This window comes from Macrosteles quadrilineatus, unplaced genomic scaffold (genome assembly GCF_028750875.1).
Source record: "Macrosteles quadrilineatus isolate MER2022 unplaced genomic scaffold, UCM_ALF_1.0 Scaffold_2__2_contigs__length_208266976, whole genome shotgun sequence".
Taxonomy (NCBI): domain Eukaryota; kingdom Metazoa; phylum Arthropoda; class Insecta; order Hemiptera; family Cicadellidae; genus Macrosteles; species Macrosteles quadrilineatus.
Window position 1 is genome coordinate 168,948,886 of NW_026542595.1, and position 24,659 is coordinate 168,973,544.

The 24,659-nt window shown below is 36.6% G+C and overlaps 1 protein-coding gene across 1 annotated transcript in view; it reads right to left on the minus strand.

Moving 5' to 3' along the window:
* The window catches only part of LOC128988082 (uncharacterized), a 317,631-nt gene that overhangs the window by 261,480 nt on the left and 31,492 nt on the right, over positions 1-24,659 (minus strand). The window contains exon 3 of the mRNA XM_054409279.1: positions 15,366-17,217. Coding sequence (XP_054265254.1) covers positions 15,366-17,217 — 1,852 coding nt within the window. The remainder of the gene's footprint in view (positions 1-15,365; positions 17,218-24,659) is intronic.

Here is a 24,659-nt window from a genome sequence, read left to right on the forward strand (position 1 = left end):
CCTACAAGGGCTAGTAAGCCACCACTGGCAAACCTTGAGACAGCTTATCAAGATGTCAACGGTACCTTCCTTAAAATTTACGTAACAGAAATGTAACTGAAAACAACATTGGGATCGGTAGAACGCATTTAGTTAATGTGGGCCTATTTGTTTATCCAATCTGGAAAATGGCATGTTAATTTTCAAAACTGTGTAACTGGAGTATACGTAGCGTTGTATATTTTCATTGTTATAGATGACAGATCTTGATTCTAACAGTCTTGTCACTGTTGCAAACCTTTCTGTTATGTTGTACTGGGTAATACTGATTTTAACCAAGAGCGATTGGTTCTTTCAGGCATCCTTTCAAATATAGCCTACTTGTTAAAAGTTTTAACTTATTGGCGTCAAATTCTTTTATTGTTATCAATGACAGTTCTGGATACTACCAGTCTCTAGTTACCATTACTAGGGGTTGCCATAACGACAGGCGTGACACTTATGATGCAGACAGTGTTATGACTCCAGCCATATACGTCTGGACTGGAGACTGGATGCTGACGTAGGATTGTCTGATGTCAGTGTCGTTGTTGTCAGTTGTCAGTTGTCTGTTGTCAGTTTGGACAACCCGCGTGTCAATGTCTGTCATCGGATCGTGTTCAATTTGCACTATCGTGTCGTGTCAATCTATGAGTAAGCATTTTGTTACCCGACACGTCCGGTATACTCTTGGTACCGACTTATTATTGGAAAAAAACATTCAAATAGAAACAATAAATACATGTAACATTAGGGTTGCATTTTATTCTGTTTTAATTGTATTTGAAAATGTATGGTTGAACGGATTTGTTAGTACTGTATTATGGAGTAGACGTGGTGGGATATGGTCATTTACAATGACAAAAATTGAAATACACGCAGTTTTGCACGTCTAGTTTTTTTAACCACTTCGATTAGCAAATTGGAGCGCTGTCCAAAAGCCGCGAATGTTTAAATGTCACGGTTCTCCAATTTATGGTTCAAATATAAAATAAAATACCCCAGCCGCAGCAAACCTGGAGACTAAGCTAACTTCTATTTGCCTGATTAGATTTTTACTAACATATCTCCTCAAAAATATTAGATTTATTGCCTATTTTAATAACATTAGTTAAACGAGTACTTAGGTTTGCTGCTACAGGAAAGGCGAAAAAGTGTGTTTATGGTTAAATGTTAATAGTATAGTTCGAAATAAATTCATTTTCCAAATTTGATCAAAATATGTTTATAAACAAACAAACTAAGCTAAATCAGTTTTTTTTTTTTTTAATTTCTCCTTAACCATTAAGCGCATGACAACGCCAATATACAAAACGTTTTTTAGCTCTACAAAGTGGTTTTAGAAATAAATTGTAAAGTTCTATATTTTTAGGGTCAAGAATGGGAAAATCCAATCTACCCCATAAAACCCTCCATAAACCCCTATTCCCATAGGTCTATCATACTCGTTTGAATAAATGTGGGTTTACACGTTTATACTTAATTTCATCAAAATCGGATTATTTTAGCTCAAGTTATCGTGCGGACAAATATATAAAGTAATTTGAACGGATTGTGTTTCTAGTCTCTGGGGACCTCAAAACGAAAAAGTAATTCGTTCCCGGGTCCAGGTCTTACCACGACATCTACTGCAATAGCTTATTCCCTGAATGGGAAATTCGCAAAAATCATTATCGTCATTAACCTACAACGTTATGCCCGGTAAAACATTCCCAAAACAAAATTCCCAACTGCTAATTTCCCATGCAGCTATAACCACCTACAATTAGCTCTCCTTAACAACTGAGGCATGCAGTCACTAAACATACTAAACAGTAACGTCCTTAACGACCCGAGGTAATAAACAGCATCTACGACGCCATTCTCACATAGCAGACGATTATTAGCGCCAATTGCACTGAATTAACAACTACTCCGACCCCCGCACTGAGGTGTTGCGCTTTTTGTCTTTTGACTTAAATTGAGGTCGAATGCCTTATAAGAGGGTAATCAGTGTCAACTGAGAACTTGGCAACAAGATTGGCGACAGATAAGGCACGATCTAATAGAGGTATTTGAGAAAGTTGTCATTGACGTGTTCGTGTCAAGAATCACATCAGAGTTGAGATTAATTACGATTTTTCGTTAAAGTGACCCAATGTATTTCAAGTTAACTGGGGGTTCTGTCTGAGTTTAATACTTTAATTCTTTTCAATGCAATGGCGACCATACAAAGTAGGTATGTCAAGCCAAGAATGAATGGAGATGAGTGGTGCGATCTTGTAGCCTTGTTAGTGATTAAGGCCGACATATTCCTTAGACACAGCTGTTAATTAATAGCCCATACAGCTAATGGCAACTAAGGGACCTACAGTTTATAGTGGAATTCGAATCCCCCTAAATTATTTTTGCCTTGGTATTAACGAATTGGTCTAATTATCAGGCTAGTACTGCGGATAGTCGTAGTACTCACTAGTGCGGGCGTTAATCCACACCAGGGAGTATCGCATCCACAGTGCGTGCCTATAAATATCCACAATTCGTGACCTCCTAGTAGCTGGATTACAGGACGTCGCCACCGTCCCAGTCTTACCCTCGGAGAATTTGCATGCCGATTAGAATTTGTCAGAACATAGTATCTTTCATCTCAGGGGCCTGAGATTTTCCATCCACCTAGACCAACGCGAATAGTACACCCTTTTCTTGAATGTTACGAGATCAACAATATTTCTGTATGTCGTTTTTTTGCACCGAATATATAGCTCTGCTGTTAGGCTATTTCTGTTCCACTCGAAAGCAACCAATCTTATAATCCTACCCAATCGCTGTGGATGTTTGGCTATGCCGGTGAGGATTTTTTACTACGACTAATTAGCTTATGGTAAAACTGGTCACTGTTTAAGTATCCATCCATCCATAGTTTATAGTCAAATGAACGTTGAAGTACTGTGCGTTAATGACTTTAGAAAACACAATAGAAGAAGATCATGATGAATATACTGTAGCTGATTTTTTATATTTGTCGTTTGTTATGGCGAATGTCATTGACAAAAGATTGAACACCTATAGAATTAAATGTAAATATTAAATTTGTACTATTTAAACGTGGTTTCGGTACGAAATATTGTACAGTTTTAATCTCTGAGTCACCTTTTTCTGACAAAATATAAAAGTAAAATGTAAATTTAATTGAGGATAATCGTTTTTGTAAGACTAGATCAATTTAAATGACAACATTTATTTCGAATCGATATTTCAATATTTTACAACTTAGATTTTTCGTATGTCTACATTTATTGAGCGGAGCGAGCGAAGCGAGCGTAGCTCTTTGGGATCAACTTCAATGCAACAAATAAAGCAACATCACTCAATAACGGCAGAACACATTTCAGCCAAACTTAACAAGATTACTTAGACTAATAGTGAGATGGTTAATAAACAAACAAATTTCAATTAGATAATGCTAATGCAATTTAAAACGAACTTAAAATTTCCAAATTTTAACATTAGGCTTATGGGACTAAAGTAGCCATATGACAGTTTTTGTTTACAAGAAAAATGTAAACAAGAGAATCATAAGGTATTTCTGAACTTTCTAGACTTTTCTTTTAAACGTTTTTTAACCATTCCTATGATTTCAATAAACAAGAAAATGCCGTTAAAACATTTTTTTAAGATGCGGAATTCACTGAAAATCGAGAAAATATACGGAACTACTTTCTCAATGCGCGGAGCATAAACAAGGAGCGGAGGGATACGGACCAGTGACTACTTTCTTGGGAACCTATTTGTGTTGCCAGCTGATTAGAAACAGCCAATGTTAGAAATCAGGATTTAATAAGCGATATATCAAACCGCATCGAAATCGATATTTAATCCGATAATACCTCACAGGTTATATTATGTTGAATTACATCGACGGTGCAGTAAGTTATTACACTTATTAATAAAACGCAGATTGAACACTCATCTAATTTAGGCATGTGGGGAAGGTAGGTCGGGGTTTATGAGTATTCGTGACTACATTAAGTGTTTTGAAGTAAGGTTAGATTAGGGAGGTAAAGTGTAGGTTATAAGTAGGTGATTGGGTTGTTTATTTGTGTTGCACCAAATAAACTGATAATATTTTCCTGGTCAAAACTACCATAATGCACTTTTGGAAGAGGTATCTGAATAACAAGATGTAGTAAAAACAAATCTGAATTATTATAATTTTAATCCATAAAACAAGCATTAGTACATCTATTGACTTTTTTACATTTAGTTACTTATACAAATATCAAATCACGTTTGTTCCGCTCAACTGGCTTTCACCTCTCTGAAAGCAACCCTAGTTATATTTATTGTTTACCAACCCAATGAAAGTAAAATCAGAGACAAGTGATACATATCACCACCTCACACATCTAAGAAATTCACAGTTCGCCCAGCGCTCCGCAGATACAAAAATAGGACTACTTCGTCGCTTGATTCATAATGTTTATTTTCTATTCAGTTGGATACGACGCGGCACGGCCGAATAGTTGGAAATTGTGAAATTTTTAATACTTTTACTAACTTTTAAGCAAATGGGATCTTTCAACATTGTTCCAAGACTTCTCTCAAATATAAATAAAAACTACTTTTGAACACACTGCAATTGCACTTTTTATTAGCAAATGTGCACAATGCATTGATAACCTTGAACCAAATGCTTTATTGACGTTTTAGAATCACTCCCTACAATAAATCTATAAAGTGCATGCTGTGCTCGCCTTATAATACAGACTGATATTAATCGATCGTATCATATAATCTAGACTAATTACAACAGACGCGTTGCCAGATGCCAATAGAGCCAATGGTGCCAATGGTGCCAATGGTGGAGGCGTTCGAACAATACGACCATTAAACCTGTAGGAAGGTTGATAACTGAGGTGAACAAAGGACAATAAAACAGTAACTTTTGTGTCTAGACTAGAAACAACAGGTACGAGTATAACACTAATTATATTTGTGTTAAGCATGTCATGCAATTGTCGTTCTGTATTGTTACTGTGCTGCGTATTTTGACCAGAGTATGAGCAGGTATGAGTATGGTATGAAATATTGAGATGACTCGTGTTTGTAATTGAGACTAGTAAGACCAGCAGTTTCAGTAAATATTGACAGCACTAGAGGTTGCAGGTACAAGGATTAAGAATACTGGGCTGATTTAAGACTATAAATACCCCCGCCGCAGCAAATCTGCAGACTAAGCGAATTTCCATTTGCCTGATTTGATTTTCAATTAAATCTATTCAAATAACATTAGGTTTAACGAGTACCTAGGTTTGCTGCCTACAGAGAGGGTAATAAAGTGTGTTTTTAGTAAAATATTAATAGCTTAGTATAAAATAAATATATTTGCCAGGTTTGTCCAAATATATCCATAAACAAGCAAACTGCAACAGTTTACTTATTCTCCATAAGAATAGCATGGGAATTTTTAATTTACAATTTTCTCCGTATCCAATAATCATAACTAAACACTTCAATATACTAAATTATTTGTTTTTTAAGCTCTTCAAACTGGTCTAGAGAAAATTTGGGAAATGTTTTGAGGATCAAAAACTAGAAAACCCAATTTTTACCCCATAAATCCCCGCATAAAACCCCGTTCCCATGATGATCCGATCATGCTGATTCGCGAACTCGTTCGAATAAACGTAGGTTTACACGTTTGTACTAAATTTCATCGAAATCGGATCGTTTTTGCTCGAGTTATCGTGCTAACGGATGTACACACACACATAAATACAACCACAATGGACCTCAAATGAGTGGATTGTTCCCGGCAAAACATTCCCCAAACAAAATTCCCATATATGAATTTGAACGGATGGTGTTTTTGGCTTCTAGGTACATCAAAATGAAAAAGTAAATCGGTCCCGGGTCCAAGTCTTACCATGAGACCTACGGTAATAGCTTATTCCCTATATGGAAAATTCGCTAAAATCATAGTCTTCCTTTAGGATTGAACCACCGATTTTCTGATTACCAGACGAGCACTGGTACCACTGGTACACTGGTACCACCTTCGAGAACTGGTACCACTCAGCTACATAGTCAGAGTTCTTCAATTCTATTCTATACATAGCCTTAAAACCGATTTCCCTGTTCGCTGACCTCTACTGAATTTCCAAGTCCATAGAAATAATACTATGTCCTAGTACACATCATCTTCCTAAGTTACGATAATTTCTCACATTTGTCCAAATCCGTTACAGCAAAGGATTCAAGTGATTCACAAAAGACACCCCCATCAAAAAGTAAATTCAAACACTATACACTATTATGTAGTTTTAGTAACCCGATACAACATTCACAAATACCTCGACCACACGGCGTGGTGGCCGGTCACAGAGACAGGGTAGGCACAATGAGACCGCCTCGTGACGTCACGGTGTAACATTAGACCAAAACAAAACCTTACTCATTGTACATTGTAACAGCGAGGCGTTCCCAACGTCCAACATCCTGTCGTGTTGTCTGCTACAGAATTGTTTATAGATGACTGTTTGAATTAAATACTTGAAAGTGAATCTGAGAGTTGGAGAGAAGCTTCGGGAAAGACGAAAATGTGTAGAAGACCTGGCAAAAGAGGCGAAAGATGAAGCTGATCAGAACAGTTAGTAAAGAGCAATACAAAATAACAAAACACTTTAAGACAAAAGGTTAGTTCAATGAAACCCATAGAGACAAAAATGGAGAATTGATAATCATGGAAGCTGAGCAGATAAACGCATGGAAAGAGTTCTTTGAAGAATTAATAACAGAAAGGTTGAGAAGGAGGGGGAACAGATGTTGTAAATGCTGAACAAGATTTGGAGCAACAACTTCAGGAAGACCCAATAATAAACACGGCAGTACCAACAAGAGCAGAAATAATACTAGCCGTTAAAGGTATGAAAAATGGGAAAGCATATGGAGTGGACAAAATTACTCCAGAAATGTTGAAAGCTGACGCAGAGGTAACCATATTTCAGGATCTTTTAAGACATGTGTGGAAGAAGGAGGAGATACCAGACGATTGGACGAACGGTGTGTTTGAAAAAATTCCAAAGAAAGGAGACACATCTCTTTGTAGTAACTGGAGAGGGAGCATACTTTCAGTACAAAATAATTTCAACAAGAATTATTTTCAACATAATCAAGGAGGTAGTGAACACCAGGTTTCAGGAGGGACTATTTGTTCATAGATATGATAAACACCTTACGGTTAGTGATAGAACAAAGCTCAGAGTATCAAACCCCCTTAAACCTAATCTTTGTAGACTTTGAAAAAGCCTTCGACTCAATTGAGAATCAATGTGGAGAGCTCTAAAATATTTGTTTTGTTCCAAATAAGAAAATCAACCTCATCCAGTTGATTAATGAACAATACAAGTGTGAAGTAGTATACGAGGGAAACCCTCCGAGTAATTTTGAATTAAGATCGGTGTTAGGCAGGGTTTTTTGATATCACCAATTATCTTCCTAATGGTCTTGGATGGAGTGATGAAGAAATCTACAAGAATACCCAGAGGATTGAATTGAGGACTCAAGACTCACAGATAGACTAAACCACGACATTCGGCTCCACGGGCCATAGTCTGCAAATTATCTAGAGTTGAACCTTTATCACGCTGCTCCTTTTACAAAAATTAATGAAAAAACCAAAAATAAATCCTAGGTCTTAAATTAAAGAAAGATCGTTCATCTTCCAGTCATTTTAGTCTTAACTTGTAAACTTGATCAAAGGCTCTGACGATGGGTTGGAAAGCCGGTGTTCTTACTACTGTAGAACTAAATCAAAGAATATCTTTCATACGTTCTGGATATCATACAGTGCTAATGCCAACTTCATTTGTTGCCTCATTCAATACAAATGTTTCTGGGAAAATTTATTCCTTAAAAAACTAAAATAAAACCATTATAATAAATACAATGCAAAGTTCAAAGAGGTACACAACATAATATAAGCTGAGTATAAAATTTAACTTATTAACTTGGTTTGAAGTTAGAGATTTCGTTAAAAGATAAATTACTAGATTCTCTGTATATAAACTTTAGTTCAAAATACGTTACTTTTACCATCCAAAACGTGCCAAACTGTTGTCATGGTTGGATACTACGAATTGACGAGGCTATGCAACATCAGGCTCTCACTGGTAAAACTAAACACAACTTTCCTTTATATTTGCCTATAGAGAGAGGGGAAGAACTATTTGAACCTCATTTTAGGAATACATGATATGATTTTTTCCGAAATTTGTTACAGTTGATAATTGATAAAAGTTTCCAAGCTTAAGAATCCACCGCTACAAAGATTCTTTCTCCAGTTGATTCAATGGCAACAATATGATTCTCAATCATAACATTTTTGTTAAGTGTTGCTTGTTCTTTATGTTGCATCGCAATATGTTGAAAATGAAGCAGACCTTGTTAAAACAAATTCTCAAATAGATTGACACAATTGAATACTAAATTGTATTAAAATATAAAATCGTTTTTGATATATAACAAAATAGCATAGTGGGCGGAAAGTTCGCTAACGTGGAAGTTTTGAAAAAAGGTATTTCATGATTTTTTTACCCATTAAAAGTTTTTTTTTCGTACAGGACACTCGGTAGGATATTTAAAAAGGCAAGTAGAAAAAAAAACTAAAAAGATTACTGCATATGAAACACGAATCCTAAAAAAATACCGGTATGGATCATAAACATAAACAAATGACGTTGTTGGCCCGAATATTATAGTAATAGCATTAACATACGTTTTGGCAGTTCCATTGAAGCAATGTTAAATATTGTTTATTTTCGGGCCAAAAACGTCATTTGTTTATGTTTATGATCCATACCGGGTCTTTTCTAGTATTCGTGATATGAAATAAGTTTGGCCTTCGCGCTATTGCGTATGGCATATGAACTATTTTTATTTGTTGGAAAAAATATAACCCAAGTAATATCTCTATGCAGAGTTTGTAGTATTTATTGACATCAAATTTTTATTTGTATACTATTTTTCAAAACGTGTCTTTTTCCGTGGTAGAAATCAGTTTAGTGTCGTAAAAAATATTAGTTTGGAAAAATTAGTTGTCCATTGAATTCTAACTAACCAGTGTTTGATAAACTTAATAATTCAACTCTAAGTACGGTACGCAACTTGTGGCGTGATATATCCAAATGTAAACGATACGCTTACATGGTTGACCTTTATTATTTATTCATGACAATCCAGTTTTTGCTAGACCGACTACCAACTAGTTCCTAGCACCGTCAAAACAGTCATGCCTACTTTCAGTTTTGGTTTATATACAAATATACAGGGTGTTTTTTTTAAACTGTGCCACCATTATGATCTTGTAAACGATACATCTTACAGTAAACTTTAAATGGGGAACATTCCCTTATACTCAACTGTTAACGAGCTACAGAGAGTTGCAGTTTTAATTTTAGTCTGTCTTAACAGGTGTTATTAAATCTATTGACCATTTCCATTGCCAGCTGTTTACTAGCATTGTTGTAATAATAAACAATAATCAATAACCTGCTCACGTACTAACCTATGTCACTTGCAGTCTGAGAATATTTGTCGTTCACCGTGTCATTTATTTATAATTTCTTGTGGTTTTAAGTTGGCCAGTGAATTTGTTTTCTTTTTAAGAATAACAGCTCTGGTAAGGGAGACTAAATTAAAACTTTATCTCTCTGTAGCTCGTAAACGTTTAAGTATATAAAAATTTACTCAAGAATAATTTTCATTTACCATCCGAAAACACTATAAAATACAAGGGTATTCTGTAAGGAAAACTAAATTGACCACCATATTGGAAAATGGCAGCCATTTACATAAAATGTCTTTACTTATTTTTAAACCTCTTTAAAAACAGGGGAATGTTCCACTTTTGAAATTTAAACTGTAAGATGTATCATTTACAAGATCTTAATGGTGGCACAGTAAAAAAAACACCCTGTATACAACTATGAATCATGTACATTATCACCAGCTACTCCGATATTCCTAAATTATTGTAAAGACCTGTTGTGATTCAAATAATTGAAGTAATTTTTGTTCAAGAACCATAATAATTCATGATTTGCTTAGTAAACTGACTATTCATTTCATAAAAGAATATTTCATAGAAGCTCATTATTCATATTTAATTAAAACCAAAGCCCAAGCTTGGTTTGGACAGTTGTCAAGCATGTTGTAAATTAAACAATGATTAAACGAACTAAAAGTGAAAATTGGGATTATTAGTTAATAAAATCGTCAAAAAAAGGTTAACAATGTAATACCCGTGTATACTTGAGTAAGAGGTTTTTTTTGTTTTCCGCTTGCTGAATGTTAACTGGGTGACCTAAATACATCTCGGTGTGTGTGTATGTATGTGTGTGTGTATTGTGTAAGTTAGTATAGCTGTTTACTCTGAACAACAGGTGATAGTACCACATTGTCGCAGCTGTAGCCTTATCAAACTATGATAAGACCTACAGGAACAGTATTGGTTGAAAAATATAACACACTCCAGCAATGCATGTGCGTATCTTCCACCTAGTGTATTTCCTTTTAATTTAGCCGGGATTCGATTTTATATTTGCTGCACTTTTACTTAATCAAACGTACCCAACTAATAACAACACTCACGTTCAAATGAGCGTCGTTTTCTGGGACTAATTAATAGGAATAATTAATAGGCCCCAGACATATTTAAAGGTCATTTAGTACCCATTTAGCAATTGAGAATCTGATAAATTTAAATATAATTGTGGGAAAATGGCATTGTAAAATAGTTCAATCCATTTTTGGTGTGCATTTATAAATTATGTATTTAAAGTATTAGGCTACATTTTTTGTATTTAAAGTATTGACTAATCAGTGAAAGATCGGTTGGATCTAAAACAAACAAAAACTCTCCATCAAATAAAAACTGTGTTAAAAATCTTTACCCATAAAACTTGAATGTATTCGAATCAAAAAGATATTATTTGACAGCAAAAAGAATATTATATGATTAATGCAAACCAATGTATAAGACCATAATAAATCTCTTAAATTTCAAAATCCCACAACTACCGTCCATTGTTTGTTATATTAGACTCTAGGATACTAGAGCTACATTATAATATAGACCGGTTGTCGCAATTTATATTTATTTATTTATTTTAATAGCATAGTTGAATGAGCCACACACAGAGAGCAATACAGTATAAAATTATTTATATTATCTCTTAGTTATTATTAATCAGACAGAAATCAGTAATTTAGGTGAGCACAATCTGTCGTTGCTACAATTCAACTACGCCCATTTTGATTAGAAAACTCGCCACGATTATTATAAGGGGTGAAATAGATCTATCAATCTATAGTCAAAGAGGAAGCTAGTAAATATGACTATCAATACGTAATATATTTTTAAACAGCGACCAGTGAGGACATCTTGACAACAGGTCAGTGCAATAGGTTCAACAAATTCTACAACTAGCTTTCCAAGGGATTTTCAAACTTGAATTAAAACTTGTAATACTTAACTCTTTGGCATGTACGTGTAATATTATAACTGCCATCTCAGATTATAACTGAAACTCCATTAACTTACATCTCAGTCTTGATAGAACTGTTTTGTTGAACTGAACGAATGGCTTAACAACGGACAGCTTACAGACTTATCACAGGCGATTATAGATGATGGGTCTCTTAGAACAGGTATGATGTAATCCCAACAAAAATGAGACACTGCCTGGCCCGCTCAGTTTCCTTAACATACTTTAAAATACCCCCGCCGCAGCAAACCTGCCGACTAAGCGAATTTGCTTTGATTTAATTGATTTTCAATTAAATCTATTATAACATTAGGTTTAACAACGAGTACCTAGGTTTGCTGCCCCAAGGAAACTAATAAAGTGTGGTTTTTAGTAAAATATTAATTGCTAAGTATAAAATAAATAAATTTGCCAAATAACATGGGAATTTTCATCCCGGGTCTAGGTCTTTCCGTGCCACCTACGGTAATATCTACTTCCCTGTAGGGAAATTTGCTTACAACTTCATCTGCTAATAAAACAGACGATCTGCTATGATTAACTAATCAATATAAGATCGTAATTTTTTTATGTAGTGAAAAAACAAATATATATATATATATATATATATAAAACAAAGATTTTTTTATTAGTAGCCTGTAATGAGAAATTTGATTATGTAAGCGGAATATCTAAGTTTTCTAGTCCATGCTACTGATCACGTCCTAGATAAAAATATTTAATTTATAAAGTTTAACAGAAACAAATTAGCAAGTGACAATAATGTTGAAATTTTATACCTTCGTACGCTCATGGAAAATGAGCGGTATCATGTCCACGTTTAAACGTAAAGCAAACCTATATTCTGTAGGTTTTAGTTTTAGTTTTTAGTTTGTATGACTTTCAATAAAACTGAAATGTGAACATATTTATTTTTTAGCGAATTTCCCATATAGGGAATAAGCTATTACCGTAGTACTCACGGTAAGACCTGGACCCGGGACCGATTTTTTTTTCGTTTTGAGGTCCCTAGAGGTCAAAAACACCATCCGTTCAAATTCATATATATATATATATATATATGTGTCCGTTAGCGCGATAACTCGAGCAAAAATGATCCGATTTTGATGAAATTTGGTACAAACGTGTAAACCTACGTTTATTCGAACGAGTTCGCGAACCAGCATGATCGGACCATGGGAACGGGGGTTTATGGGGGCTTTTATGGGGAAAAAATGGGTTTTTCCCATTTTTGACCCAAAAAACATAAAATTTTGCAATTTCTTTTGAAACTATTTTGTAGAGCTTAAAAAAACAAACAATTTAGTATATTGAAGCGTTATAATGCGCCTAATGGTTACGGAGAAAATTCCAAAAAATTGTAAATTTAAAATTCCTATGTTATTCTTATGGAGAATAAGTAAACTGTTGTAGTTTGCTTGTTTATAAACATATTTTGCCCAAATTTGGAAAATATTTTTATTTCTTACTAACTATTAACATTTTACATAAAAAACACTTTTACCCTCCCTGTTGCAGCAAACCTAAGTATGTTTTAAACTGATTCTATTTAAATAGGGAATAAATGTGATAATTTTAAGGTTACATTTTAGTGTAAATCCATTCAGGGAAATGGAAATTCGCTTAGTCTGCAGGTTTGCTGCGGCGGGGGTATTTTATTAACTGTGATTTTTGTGATGTTTTAGGTGTAGGAAACTTAGAAATAATTGAACAAAAACCTAATTAAATGCATTGAAATTTAACCAATTTTACTCAAAGTAGTTAGGTGCATATTATGTTTTATCGAATTAGCTCTACTAACTAAAAGTATTTGTTGTAGGTGCCGACAAAATTCGGATTGGGGATTCACCTCCCTGGTTTTAAACATCATGGTGAAGTAATTTAGTTCTGTTTTATAGGTACCAATTGACTGATAACAATCAACCGATTGTGAGTTTGATTGATTCCCATGTATCTTACAGAGCTAGCATGTGAAGCAAATAAAATTCAATACTTTTTGTTCACAGTGTATTTCAAAACTTCGTCTACATTTTTGAGATTTTTTAAGAACACCAAATAGAAACATAATAACCAAATTGTCACAACATAGTAAATAAGACCCATCGTTTATGTCTGGCCACAGAAAACAATGGAAATGTTTCACCATTGCTCCTAATATACTACTTTCTTGAACTCAACATTCGAAAACATCAAAACACCTCTTGCAAAAGTAGATCATCGTAATAACCGCTCGTTGACGTCACAACGCCAAGTGGCCTTGGTTGGTATGCCGTTGCCGTTATGGACGTTCACATACAGCGATTAGTTCAATGACGATAAACACTCTAAATAGCAGCACGGTTATTTAACTGACGTTGAATCCCACTTGATAACTCAGAACATTGATATTTTATGTTTACCATATTGTAAAGCAAATTGGAGACTTATCTAAAGTGCTGATGTTTCTCCGTAGATTCTCATTTTCATCGAATTACAGTAGTACACATCGAAAAAAACTGTGTCCGGACAAAAGCGGACATGGAACAATGGGAACACATCATTAAAGTGGACAATTGCGGACACTAGGGCCTACTACCATCTAACAAGGGGTTGGAAGGTCTCTAAACATATTTCAAGGGTGGATATTGCGGACATAGCCTATATTGTATACGACGGGGAAAAGGGTGCGAGGGAGGTAGATTGCTCGTCAGTAAGTCAAATAAATAATTATGATCGGTCATCACTAGGAGAAATGGAGAAATGGGCTTTACGTTATTAGTCTTATCATGCTGGTTCCCGAAATCGATAGAATAAACGTAGATTTTACACGTCTGTACCGAATTTCGCCAATATCATATAGTTTTCGATTGTGTTGTTGCATACCATCGAAAACCATAAAATGTCCGAACAAAAGAATATTAGCTATTCTGACCAGCGTTTAGATATGTAACTAAAATAAAATATTTTAAATACACTTTGTACACGAGTCGAATGATGTTTAAAAAGGTTAAGAATAAATATACGAAATCGTCATTGGTGTATTGAGAATATTACAAGTGTGGCCTTATTTAACTCAATAACTCAATAACTCAATAACTCGTTTATTGAACCAAGTAGACACAATTACATGTATAGGTTGGGTCAAAATAATATAATATGCATTGGAATTGAACTTAAAATAATAAAATTAACTTAAACATACTTTTTTTTAAATCAATCTGTCTAAAGGAAAATTAAGATAAATAAGATTCTAGCCGTCAGTCAGGAAGTCACGGACGCTGTAGTAGCCGCTGTAAAGATTTAAAATTGAGGCCTACAAATTTTATTGTATGTGGAGACCCTGTACATTATGTCCACCTTGTTATCCACAAGGGGACTAGAGCGTGGTGTTAAATCGATTATGTGAGATAATTCGATTATTCCACGTCCTCGCTCGATTCGTTTGACGTGAAATGGAAATAATACCAAAACCGACGTCGAGCTTTTGAAAACTAAAATATGGCTGAGTATGTGATGGACAAAGAGGAAAATATAGCGCTCTTTGACGTATCTGAGTAGAATTGATATTACCATTTGCACCGGCAAATAATGATATAATAATACGTCCCTTGTATTTTTTTTATATTTAGGGTTTAACCATCTATTTTGACTTACGTGTATGCTTTAGGATTTGAATTACATAAAGTGACCAAATTTTTTGGGTGGTTTAGCTAATTCGTCATCAGAGGTAAAGTATGCGAATCGTGCTGTTCATGTCCACTACCGAAAGATTGGTTTTAATCCTCATAAAGGCTATATTTATAATGTATACTTCAAACTACTAAACAACTTGTGCTGTCCTACCTTATCAACGTTGCGGACGTCCTGCAGGATCTGCTCCGTAGACTCCTCATCTCCGCTGAGCGTGCTGCAGGAGCTGCAGTCTGAAGCCTTCCTCTCCGGACTCCTCAACACAAACTCCGCGTCCAACGCACTGATGGTGGAGTACACATTGCTCCACGAACTAGTCACACTACAATCACTGGACGAGTCTCCTATGGAGTTTTGTCTTTCGGCGTACTCCTTCCGGAACCTCTCGATCTCCTCGAGGGTGATGGTGGACGACGCGTACGCGGGGTCGTCTGAATGGTCACTCACCACGACCGAGGGTGTTCGGAAATACCTGTATCCGGGGTGCTCGTCGTCGTCAGTGAGATAACTCAAACTACTCTCCCTCCTTTCTGTCCCCGGGTCGATTCCTTCGATACTGTCCACTTCACTCATTCTTCTGTCCAAATTGACCTCTCCGACTTCGGCTATCCACGATTCCGTTTTCCCTCGGTCGTTCAGTTTCTCCAGGACGGAACTTCCGTAGTGTTCGATGAACCAACGGTCACTCCGTAACTCTATGTCACTTCTCTCCGAGAGAACTTCGTCTAGAAGGTATGTTTTGCTGCTACTCGCTAACTCTTCCTCGGGAGTTCCAATTCTCAACGGAATGTCTATGGATCCGATTACTTCTTCTCCAACACTCACTTGACGGATCCTTCCCACAGGCTCCTCGTCCTCACTACCCACACACTCTACCGCCGAGTCAGAACTTTGACATCTCCGGAGTGTCTCTTCCTCTACCGTGCATGTCGCCCATAACTGGTCCTCCTCACTACTAGCTGGACTGAGAGGACTCCCTGACAACACCGGCGAAGGGTCCGAGCATCCCTCGTCCGATACACTACTGGGACTACCGGCGGACTTGCGTTTGTTTTTACGAAACGTAGGTAACGCCAGATACGTGGGCGATGTCACAGAAGAACTCGACTGAGCGTTGCCCATCGCGTCTTTCTCGAGAGACAAACTAAACCTTTTTAATTTTTTGCAAATTTTGTCTTTTTTTACAGAGTCAATTTTCGAGTCGGTTTCAAGATTGGGGAGAGAACTTCGCACAGACTTCCTGGACGACTTGCACGCCGACCTCTCCATGTGTCGCCGGATGAGTTGCGTGTATCTGTGTATGAGCGCCTCCACTCTCGAGGTACCCTGAGGTTCAATATCCTCCGGGTGTCCCGTCGTCGTCACCACTCCGGTCCTGCGCACCCTCACCTCGGGCTCCACTACACTCGCACTTCCGACACTCGCGACCGCCACTTCCGGTGTTCGCTCGGCGGTGTTATCGTCCCAACTGTCATCGCGTCCCACCAGAGTCTCTGTGGAGGCGGTCATGTCGCTGCATGCGGATGCGCTCTGTCGGCGTCCGCTCCAACTACACACCGCTCTACGCGCCGGGCTGAAAACATTAGTGGTACAACCCGTCGCGAAAACGTTCTCCTCAGAGTTGTGCAAGGTGTCGTTGGAACCGTCCAGGGTCTTCAGCCTGGCCAGACCGGAGTCTATGGCCAAGGTGCTGACGAACCTCGGGGACGAGTGCTGCGCCTGGCGGAGTTGGTCCCTCACGAACACCGCGGACTTTGGCCGAGCTCTGTCTGCCAGGAAGGGACGGTCGTTGGTGATCTCGGTGTCGGAGTTGCCTCTGATAAGATGGTTCATGTACTTCCGGTAGGACCCTCGGCTGAAGGGCAGTCCTATGTCCTCACCCGGAGGCTCCGGCGTACTCCTGGCCGGACCCTTGACTACCGGGGGACTCCGCCCCTCCGGCCCCACCCATGACTGCGACCCTGTCACCTCCTCTTCCACCTTGCTGCTCCAGAACCCCGCCACACTGCAACAAACCATAAACGGTTACTGGCAATAACTGAGTAACACGTTGACAAATATTGTAGGTTATGGTTAGGGTATTATTTATCAGTTGCTCTCTCACACAGCAGATCACGATAGCTTATGTTACTAGTTGTCATGGCGTTTAAGCTTATTCATCAATCTTTAAAATATTACAATATAATAATTTGAATACTGATGACGGAAATGAAATATAAAAATGTTGCACTAAATCTTAATTTTTTATTCATCACGAATCGGATTATATGTTTTGCCTACTCGTGTCAACTAAAATATACAGAAACCGAAAGATTAAAAATGTCAACGTTTAAAGAAATAACATAACAATACAATGAACACTGTTCAAGTACTTATAATGATGGGTTGATTTTGACTGAAGGGATTTTGCTCAAACAAGTAGTATTAATGGAAGCTGTTTTTTTTTTATTTTGCCATTCTGGTTAACTAATAGGCTACTACAGCATTGTTAGTACAGTACAGTAGCATAGATTAAACATACTCCCTAAGGGGGTATGTTTAATCTATGACAGTAGTTTCAAAACATTGAATAAATATCACTTTAACAGTCAATCGTATTAGTAATGCAACTCTGCTTATTTTATTTTCAGGTATTCTCACTACTAGAAAATCCTATTAGTTTGCCAAATTTGCAAAACTTTATGTATGCAGAGGTTCTTGAAGTAACAACAGCTATAGTTACCGGTACCTTCAGAAATCAAAATATTTGATTCTCTGTGATCATTACTCGTATTAACAAATATGTACCCGTCTCATTAATATCCTTCCTTTTATTTTTTACACAAAATGAGTAGTCAATGTAAATCTTTACAAAATAGACTTAACAAAGTAATGGAGTAGAATGACTATTTAATCTGATATCAACGTTACCGATCTAATAAGAGATGCTCCTGGGTTCAAATCCCGCAAATCACCAATTGATTTCATCTATATGATAATGCCGCGACCATCTAGGACTAGCCTGAAGTAATGTGTAAAACAGTTCCGGACTAGAACTAGCATCCTACGACATAAAAAAAATAAAAAATACGAGATGTAAAGCAAATTTAAACAGTGTTTTCTTGCAAACTCAAATTTGGGCAACCCAGTGTTCGCATTAGATAAGACCTTTAGAATGGCAAGGCCAACTGTACTCCCGAGCCCAAGTAAAGGAGCTTAAACACCATGCTATATTCAAATCAAGGCCCTCTACTTCGAAGACAACAAACCAACTCCATACACCACAGAGAAGTGGGAACTTCTTGGATTGGTTAATTGATTCTCTTGGTTGCTTCTCTGTGGATACACCACATGGGTGATTTCATTAATGGTCAAAGTTTATTAAAAAGGCATATGAAAAATTTAAAACGAAAGTTACCGGCCAATGCATAGTGTTATATTTTAATAGTTTCTTTAGTGAATGAGATATTTTTTCCCGAGGACGCTAGGCACGAGCCTGGGTTTGTTTTTCACACTAGGTACTTCAGGCTAGACCTACGGGTTGCGCTATCACTTATTTAAAATCCATTGGTGATTTAGCGGGATTTGAACCCGAACCCGGGACCTCTTGGACCGAAGCGTAGTGTAGTGGGGTCTTGCCGAAGCCCTGCGCTTTGACCACTAGACCAGCTCTCCCCCCCCCCTAGTGGATAAGATAATAAACTCGCAATTTCAAGCTCAATAAACCATAACGGGCGCACATGAAAAGAGCCCAAAAACTCAGGCAGACGCTTGAAAAGCGCCCGGACCTCCAAGGTCCCAACCAGGATGGTACGAAAAGAGCCCGGTCTCTTTTTAGAACTTTCACAACGGGTCTTCAAAATATAAAGAACAAATAACACAGTTGAATTACATGAAATTATTTACAATATTAAAAGATACACTTTTAAAAGATACATTAATAAAATATATATTATTCAAAGATATTTACATTACTAAGATATAGTCTGTTTACCTAACCTAACCTAACCTAAACTAACCTAACCTAACTTAACCTAACCTAACCCAACCAAACACAACACTATTTACTAAAACACTAATATATATACACACACAATTTATAGTCAGCTTCCTCCTCCTCAGGTACCTGTGGAGACCCGGGCTCTTTCCATGCTTAAGATTAGTGAACCTTTTTAGGGATTAAAATTTTGGGCTCTTTTCATGCGCTCCGACCATAACACAACCGTTTTGGAATGCCCTCCGAGTACCTATGTAGTTAAGTGTTGTAGAGACAATACAGTATTGACTTCGTGGACACACTGTTGACTGTTGAATCGTACATCACAGACCTTCAATCACTTGCGCTTGCGTAACCGGTTCATCTATTCGGAACGCGTTCGACGAGGAATCTTGCAAGGTGTCAGCACGTGCGTGTGTGTGCGTGTGTAAGAGCGTGTATGTGTGTATGTGCAAGCAGAATATTGAGACTAGTCCGCGGGCGGCCTGACTCATTGCTTGTCGACCTACATACGCACACATACGACGCATACACTCGCACTTGTAGAAGTGCATACACTCACACACATACACATAAACTGTGAGAACACCAGACCACCACACCCGGCTCGTATCTCTTTCATTTGAATAAACGTTATCTAGTTTAATAATTTAGACGAGGTGTTTTAAAATTTAAATAGACCCCTACCTCTGCCATAGTGCACCGCCAAACAAGCTAACATAGTTTGTATTTGAATTATTACACTGGAAGGATTATGTACACGTATTTTTAAACATCAAAATTTATAATGTTGTTTGTACTTTTGTATACACCCGATATATAGTTACTTTTAAAAATAGTGGACTAGAATTGTATTTTGTTTATTAAGTTTTTATTCAAGTTTGTGGATAATTAAGTAAAAATGTATAAAGTGCCTCAACAAGCAAGCTTCAACAGTTATGTGTTTTCAATTGATAAAATTAGCGACAACGTGTTATGCATAGCAATTAACTTGACTATTGTTTTACAGCACAAAACCAAAGAGGCTCTCTTTTGACGTAAAATTCACCCAAGTCAGTTGCATCAGAAGTTTAATATTTAAGAATCACACCACACGTAATCTCTTTGATTGTAGAAATAAGGCATTCAATATCCATGTTAAAATTTAATATCCCAGTTTCAGAATAAAAATTCCAGTAGTTTAATTGAGCCCCCAACCAAACCAAACTTAAATTCTATCTCATTAGCTTTTCCTGTCGCGACATGTCTTAGTTTTAAAACCCAAGACCAAATGTAATTTAGACATAGTTCACACAATTATGTTCCATTTGAATTGAAAGTTGATTACAGCTAATCTATACAGATGTGTCTACCCTGGTTACCAAAGTTAACGGTTACTACTGCACAATCTAGTGCGATAGATTGCATGTCCATTAGTGCAGTGAATGCACCTAGCCAGTCACGTTTGATTTACTGCCTAATCAATCAACTGGTTGAATCGTTGAATGATGTGTTGAGGCCACTGAGTTGTCGACCTCATCAGCTGTTGATTGTGTCGCTGACGCGCTGATCGACCATTCAGCGATCGATTACTGCAGCATGATTTATACTTAGTAAGTTACAAATGATGTTGAGTTTTAAACTGGTTTCTACGACTGTTGGGCTTGCACAATAGCATACGCTGGAACAAGTTATGAAAAAAGTAACACGAAATATTAAGGTTGTTCCTTAATTGCGCAAAGACCACAATGGTCCCAAAAAATGTTCCTTGGTTGTGCCAAGCCCAATCCAGGAGTAGTATGTTTTCTGTGGTAAGGGTGATTTGCCGGCAGAAGGAGTTTCCTTGTTTAAGTATAATACTAAACTAACCTAACGTAACCCAACCTAACCTAACCTAACCTAACCTAACAAAACCTAACCCAACCTAACTCAACCTAACCCAACCTAACCTAGCCCAACCTAACCTTAACCTACTAAATTATACAGTCAAAGAGGGCCGTGACATGGTTTAGTTAAGGGATGTATCGGGTGTGCCCTGGAGTAGTTGGCGCAATTCAGGAATACCCGACTACCAGGCTCAGGTCAGATGGCGCAATTAATGCCCGCCCAATATTAACTTTCTACGAGGGATTTCCAAGAATAGACAGCTAGTTAGGGATGGTTAGGGATAGTTTTAGCATTAACCTGTTGGGTACTGAAGTAGACCTCCATCCATAATATGGTTTTAGTCAATCTTTTATTCAGATTAAACATGGTTCAACAAGCCTCTCACAGAATGCGCTATTTTTCAAATTATTTTTCCTCTCTGTGATGCAATGACACAAAACATGCTACATCAAATCAAAATATCTTTTTTCGTCATCTGTAAAATATGCTTGGTACATTGAATAGTGTCAATGAATAGCCTATATTACATTTAAAATATTTGCAACATAGGCCCTAAAATTAAAAATGTAATCAAATAAAATGTATAGTACAAATTCTTAAAATATCGAACAGAACTTAAGTCACAGACAATGGTTTTAAACATCAGCACTAAATGGACTAAATTAAATTAAACTAACTAACCTCTATAAAAATTCTCTAGTGAACATGTTTTAGTTGTTTTAGGTTTTAGAAATTCTTTTAGCAAAATTGGAGTTCAGGGCGAGTAAAAAGTTTCTCGTTGCCATTTTTATATTATTTTATATATTTTATTTTTAGCTATTTTGAATTTTTTTATCTTGCAGTCATCATCATGTTAAAACGATTATTTTGTTTGTTTTAACGTACAAAACTAAAATCACTCGGTTATCTTATCACTGCCACGTCGTGTCAAACTACTAAATTTTCAATTTCAAGTTATTAGGATAATCTAGAATACAGTTAGGCAAAAATTGAAAAGTAAATTAAACCAATAGTTGTCAAAATATAACTTTGAAAAATATTCACTGTTCACCTTCACTTTTTTTTGTGCCAAAATACTAACATAGTGTAGTACTAAAACTGTACTCTGCTGTCAGCACTGTTACTAATATATACTAAAAAGTGTCAGAAAATTAAAATCTTCTATTTATTATGCTTATATGTGATAAAATATTTAATTCGTAAAATAATAAAATTATTTTTTAATAATGAACTAGATTAAGCACGATTGTGCAGCGCCTTGATTTTGAGTGACGCCACAAAAATACAGATATGTGAATGGAAAGCATCAATGACATGTAAGGCTTTTCTGATTACATAAAATAACAACACTTTTTACTAACGTGCTTTACTTAAGTGCTCAAAGGACTAACCAAGGATTTACAAAATCTGTATGTATTCTAATGAAATACTAATAGGCTATCTATGGTATAGTGATTTGAGGAAAACTTTAAAGACTTAGACATTTTTAAAATGTTCATGGTCAGGAATTAAATTTTGTACAAATCACTCTCTTCTACATTCGGAATCGCCCTACTTCTAAAATTTGTAAAATTTCTCGAATTTTTTACGTGGTTTTAATGAACAAGCATTTTTCAAAGGTGTGACTAGCTGGCATGCTTGTTCAATAAAAAACATGTCCAAATCCGAGAAATTTTACAAATTTTAGAAATATTGCGTTTTTTTAAGGTGAAGGATCGATTAAGGAGGTGAGATTATCGGAAAATGCCAATTTGTGTTTTGAAGAAAATTTAATTCCTGCCCATGAAAATTCTTTCAAATCTTTGTTAGCTCTTACCGTTTTCGAGCTATAGCAGTTTTTCTCAAAAAAGGGGAGGAAACTTAAAATTTTGAACTGCCATAACTGTCGATAGGATTGACGAAGAGACTTCAGTTAACAAACCCAACCTAAGTTAAGTTAAGTTAAGTTAAGTTAAGTTAAGGGTAGGGGGGGAGAAAGGGGATGAGTGGGAACTTAACGTGGAATTGGCCTCTATGTCAAAAAATGATTCCCGTAAACTGCATATTTCTCCCTATTGCAGTTTTTACATAGTAAAAGAAGCAAGTTAAAAAAAACACCCTGTAGTTCACAAATACATCATACACTTTCAAACCAAGTTTCTTCTACAAGTAAACTAAATAACCACCTAACAAGATGTTTCTGCAGAACATAACCGTTCAGTTATTTTATTACCTCACAGTACCATGCCATAACCATATCATAACCGTATCACTATCTGGAACGACTATCTAGGTTTTTATACCAGCTGTAAACCAGGATTTATGAATTCTAAGTTACGAAAGTGGCAGCCAATTCGTCTTGGTAGTCTTGTCCACGGAGTGGTGTGAGGTTAACTACTCAACTGTGTAAATCCCAGTGAAAATCACTAGTTGCACACGATATCCTGCAAATCGTTCTGTTTATTTTTGGCGTTAAAATAAAAGGTTAGTTAGGGGTTTTTGTAACTTTTTGTAAATACTGCTAATGTTCAGTTTGTTGTTATTGTGAACCTTAATCGTCGTCTCTTGGTACAATTTTTCCAAATCTATAATATTCCTCTTTGGGATGCAAATCTCTAGAGAAGCAACAGCAGTGCATAGACAGACGTAACCGGTCAACAACTACTTGGACAACCAAAACAGTGTGTACAGCCTGAAAAAACAATTCTTTGACTGCCCAAAATGCCTCATTTTGGGGATACAATACCTCAAGTGTATTCCTTCAATACACAACGATTCCTTGAATACCCATTTTGTGTATTTTCGTCCATTATCCCTTTGGACAATTTTGGGATACTATCCCACGAGAGTCAATAAAAGACTAAAGGAACCATTACTATTCTCTATCTACAACACCTAGCACACCTTAAATATCCCTTTTGAGTATAAAAACCTCGGGAGTGATCAACAAACAAGAAGGGATATTCCCGATTACCAATTTAACGAACATACAAAAACTCGATTTTTGGTACCAAGTAGGAACAGCGTCAAGAGAACATTTTAGACAAAAATAATGCTCTTTTCTGCAGGAAGAATCCTTAATGTGTCTTTGAAAGAAGAGGGCCATTATGAAATCACCCTAAACAAATGATTGTGATGTAAACCAACCTAAAACTAACTTGGGCAAATAATAGTCTTTTTGAAAACATCAATCTGGGAACGGAAGACAAGAGAAGGTCCCCGAACAATAATTCTACCAACACCCAAAATACCTTTTCCGTGATTCAAATCTATCTAATGTAAACTGGTGCGAAAGCATATATCCTTCCAACAATTCCATAGACACATAAACAATTTTCCAGGGATAAACGTTCCTTGATCCGACATAAAGGGTGTCAATACCTTTTAACAATTCCAAGGACATCAAAATATTCCAGCGGCGCGAAGACATTCCAGAGCAGCAGTGTTTGATATGTGGAGTGTTGAGTTTTGATGTAATTAAATATCTCGAATCTGTTGAGGAATGGTAATCACTGAAGGCAAATTCCCAATATTTCATTCGCTCCGCACCTGGTTTGGCAACCGGCTGTTGTTAAACGTAATGCATTTCGTCGCATTCAAAACTTTCTGCTTCAGTTTAAACACAA